General features: G+C 52.5%; 1 protein-coding gene across 1 annotated transcript in view; it reads right to left on the bottom strand.

The window, feature by feature from the left end:
- Positions 1 to 762: 762 nt before the first annotated feature.
- The window catches only part of LOC308158632 (tumor necrosis factor alpha-induced protein 8-like protein 2), a gene marked incomplete at its 3' end in the record, with an annotated part of 6,303 nt that continues 3,738 nt past the window's right edge, over positions 763 to 3,327 (bottom strand). Inside the window, exons 2-3 of the mRNA XM_080532311.1 lie at positions 1,892 to 2,219; positions 763 to 1,005 (exon numbers count right to left, since the gene is read on the bottom strand). Coding sequence (XP_080388437.1) covers positions 763 to 1,005; positions 1,892 to 2,209 — 561 coding nt within the window. The 5' untranslated portion in view covers positions 2,210 to 2,219. The remainder of the gene's footprint in view (positions 1,006 to 1,891; positions 2,220 to 3,327) is intronic.

Raw genomic sequence — 3,327 nt, 5'->3', positions numbered from 1 at the left:
ATACACACTATTTCAACCAGGGGTGATGGTGCAGATGTGACCATAAACACACAGGAACGTCTAACACCACCTCCATGACACTTCCTCAGAGAGCGTAACCATGACGATCTCAAACCAGCGGAGGACTCTATTATCCATTTCTACCTCCGCCAGCCTCCCCTGGGCTGGAATCTGATTGCAGAACAACTTGATAATAATATTAATAATAGATTTCATTTAAAAGCGCCTTTCTCAAACTCAATAACTCAAGGACTGTACAGAAAACAAAGAGGAGCAGAACAAATACAAAAGATAAAATCATATAAAACAAAAACTGAAATGGCGTCAGGGCTCAGGCAGCGATGGGGGGTCTGAGTCACAGTCTTTCTCCATGTCCCAACGTGTCGGTGGCAGATCGCTGATGGCAGACGATAGTGGTCATTTGCCATTTAGCAGACGCTTTTAATCCAAAGCAATTCACAATTAGAGATTACAGGGACATTCTCCCTGGAGTAACTGAGGGCTAAGTGCCTTATTCAAGGGCGGAACACTAGTGGTGGTGTGGCTTCAGGCGGGATTTGAACTCACAACCTTCCGATCACCGATCACCAGTCCATCTCACTATCCACTAGACCAAGTGAGGCGAGGTGCACAATAGTCCGTTAAGGGAGGGGAAGAAAGTGGAAGAGGGGGAAGAAGGGGGGAGAAAAAAGAGAGAAAAAAGAGAGGAAAAGAGGGGAAAGAAAAGGAAGAACTCACTACCCCTCCCCTCCCCACAGTCCCTCATAGCCTGTCTTCCTCCACCAGGGTGTGGAGGCGGTCGCAGATGCGGGTGAGGCTGGGCCAGAGGGGTCCGTCGGGGGTGTAGAGGCGGGTCAGGAGGGCGGGGTCGGCGTAGTGGTCGAACACGTGACGGATGCGCCCGTGGGACTTGGCCGTCAGGTGTTTGTCCACCAGCCTCAGCATGATGTCACGACACTCTGTCAGCAGGTCGGCCATGACGGTCACACAGAAGGTGAACTCCACCTGGGGGGGGGGGGGGGGATGGAGAGGGAGGAGGAGGAGGAAGAGGAGGAGGAGGAGGAGGAGGAGGAAGAGGAGGAGGAGGAGGAGGAGGAGGGAGGAGGAGGATGGGGGAGGAGGAGGAAGGAGGAAGGAGGAAGAGGAGGAAGGAGAAGGAGGAAGAGGAGGAGGAAGGAGGAGGAGGAAGAGGAGGGGGTGGAGGAAGATGAGGAGGAGGAGGAGGAAGAGGAGGAAGAAGGAGGAGGAGGAGGAAGAAGGAGGAGGAGAAGGAAGAAGGAGGAGGAGGAGAAGAGGAGGAGGAGGTGGAGGAGGAGGAAGAGGAGGAGGAGGAAGGAGGAGGAGAGGGAGAGGAAGAAGAGGAGAGGAAGAGGAGGAGGTGGAGGGGGAGGAGGAGAAGAGGAGGAGGAGGAGGGGGAGGGGGTGGAGGAGGAGGAGGGGGAGGAGAGGAGGTAAGAAGAGAGGAGGAGAAGGAGGAGGGGGAGGGGGTGGAGGAGGGGTGGAGGGGAGGAGTAGGTGGAGGAGGGGAGGAGGGGATGAGGAGGAGGAGGAGGGGGAGGGGGTGGAGGAGGAGGAGGAGGAGGGGAAGGAGGAGGAGGAGGAGGAGGAGGAAGGAGGAAGAAGAAGAAGAAGAAGAAGAAGAAGAAGAGGAGAGGAAGAGGAGGAGGAGAAGAGGAGGAGGAGGAGGAGAGGAAGAGGAGGAGGAGAAGAGGAAGAGGAGGAGGAAGAAGATGAGAGGAAGAGGTGGAGGAGGAGGAAGAAGAGGAGGAGGAGGAAGAAGACTGGTGAACTGATGATTCACTTGCTTAGTCAAATGTATCGATTGTAAGTCGCTTTGGAATAAGGCGTCTGCTAAATGCCCAAAAATGCCAAAAATGTAAATGTCAGTTACCTCATGGAAGCTGATGGCGGTCATGGCTCCTTGGTGCAGCTTCTTCTTGAAGTCCTGGGCCAGGCCCAGCTCCTCGGTGCTGAAGCGGTTGTGGCGGAACAGCACCCCGACCTTGACCACCACCTTGATCAGGTCCTTCACCACCTTCTGGGCCTCGGCGCGGCTCCCAGAATGCTCCTTGGAGACGCGGTAGAGCTCGTCCAGGATCTCGCTGCCCGTGTCGTCGATCAGCAGGTGCACCACGGACTTGCTGGCCACCTTGCTCAGGATCTTCTTCTGGGCCTGCATGGCCATGTCCTTGGCACTGAAGCCCTCCATGATCCTGGATCTGAGAGTGGAGGGAGTGAGAGAGTCAGTTAATACACTGAAGCCCTCCATGATCCTGGATCTGGGAGGGAGTGGAGGGAGTGAGAGAGTCAGTTAATACACTGAAGCCCTCCATGATCCTGGATCTGGGAGTGTCAAGAGAGGTAGAGAGTCAGTTAATACACTGAAGCCCTCCATGGTCCTGGATCTGGGAGTGGAGGGAGTAGAGAGTCAGTTAATACAGGGAGTCAAGGGAGTTAGAGAGTCGATTGATACAGGAAGTTAAGGGAGTTAGAGAGTCCATTAATACAGGGAGTTAACACTAGAACAGCCGTGCCTTTTTTTTACCTTCTAAAAGAGCGGCCTCGGAGGTAATGACCCCCTCTTTACAACGCTTAAGGGAGTAGAGAGTCGATTACTACAGGAAGTTAACACTTAATCAGCCATGAGTGACTGTGAGTAAAAAGAAAAGTTCTATCTTTGCACTTGATCACATTTCAGGACCCTCCTTTCATGACTTTTCCGGGATACGTGTGTTCTACCACCCAGTATCCTTACATTTTCTAAATCACATCAGGATAAGCTAGTATGAAGCTATTTTGCACCCCTAATTGCTCCAGGGGGTGCTGACTATGGCTGACTCTGTGCCTAGAGCAAAATAATACATTTGGTTGTCCTCTGTACCAATGACAACAAAGTTTGAATCTGATCTGAACCAGGACGTGTTTGACACCGTTCCTCTATCCGTTCCGTGCATCACAATGAGACCCGTCCTCCGATTTCTACCTCCACCAGCCTCCCCTGCTGTACACTGGCAGGGTAGTGTTGTAGTTGTATATCAACCATACTGAGAATGAAGTTCTCCTATGTTCAGGGGCTCTCTGAGCTCTTCCTAAAGTACACCAACCCTGTCAGTAATCAATTAACTTGTTTTAAATTGTTTATAACACCTGGTGTTATACCTGCGAGGTAAGGGGGAGGAGGAGGAGAAGAGGAGGAGGAGGAGGAGAAGAGAAGGAGGAGGAGGAGGAGGAGGAGAAGAGGAGGAGGAAGTAGAGGAGGAAGAAGAAGAGAGGAAGAAGAGGAGAGGAAGAGGAGGAGGAAGAAGAAGAGAGGAAGAAGAGGAGAGG

Source organism: Nansenia antarctica, assembly GCF_963989245.1.
Source record: "Nansenia antarctica genome assembly, chromosome: 5".
Taxonomy (NCBI): Eukaryota; Metazoa; Chordata; class Actinopteri; order Argentiniformes; family Microstomatidae; genus Nansenia; species Nansenia antarctica.
Note: the sequence above shows the minus strand (reverse complement) of the source record. Positions and strands in the feature narration are given on the sequence as shown.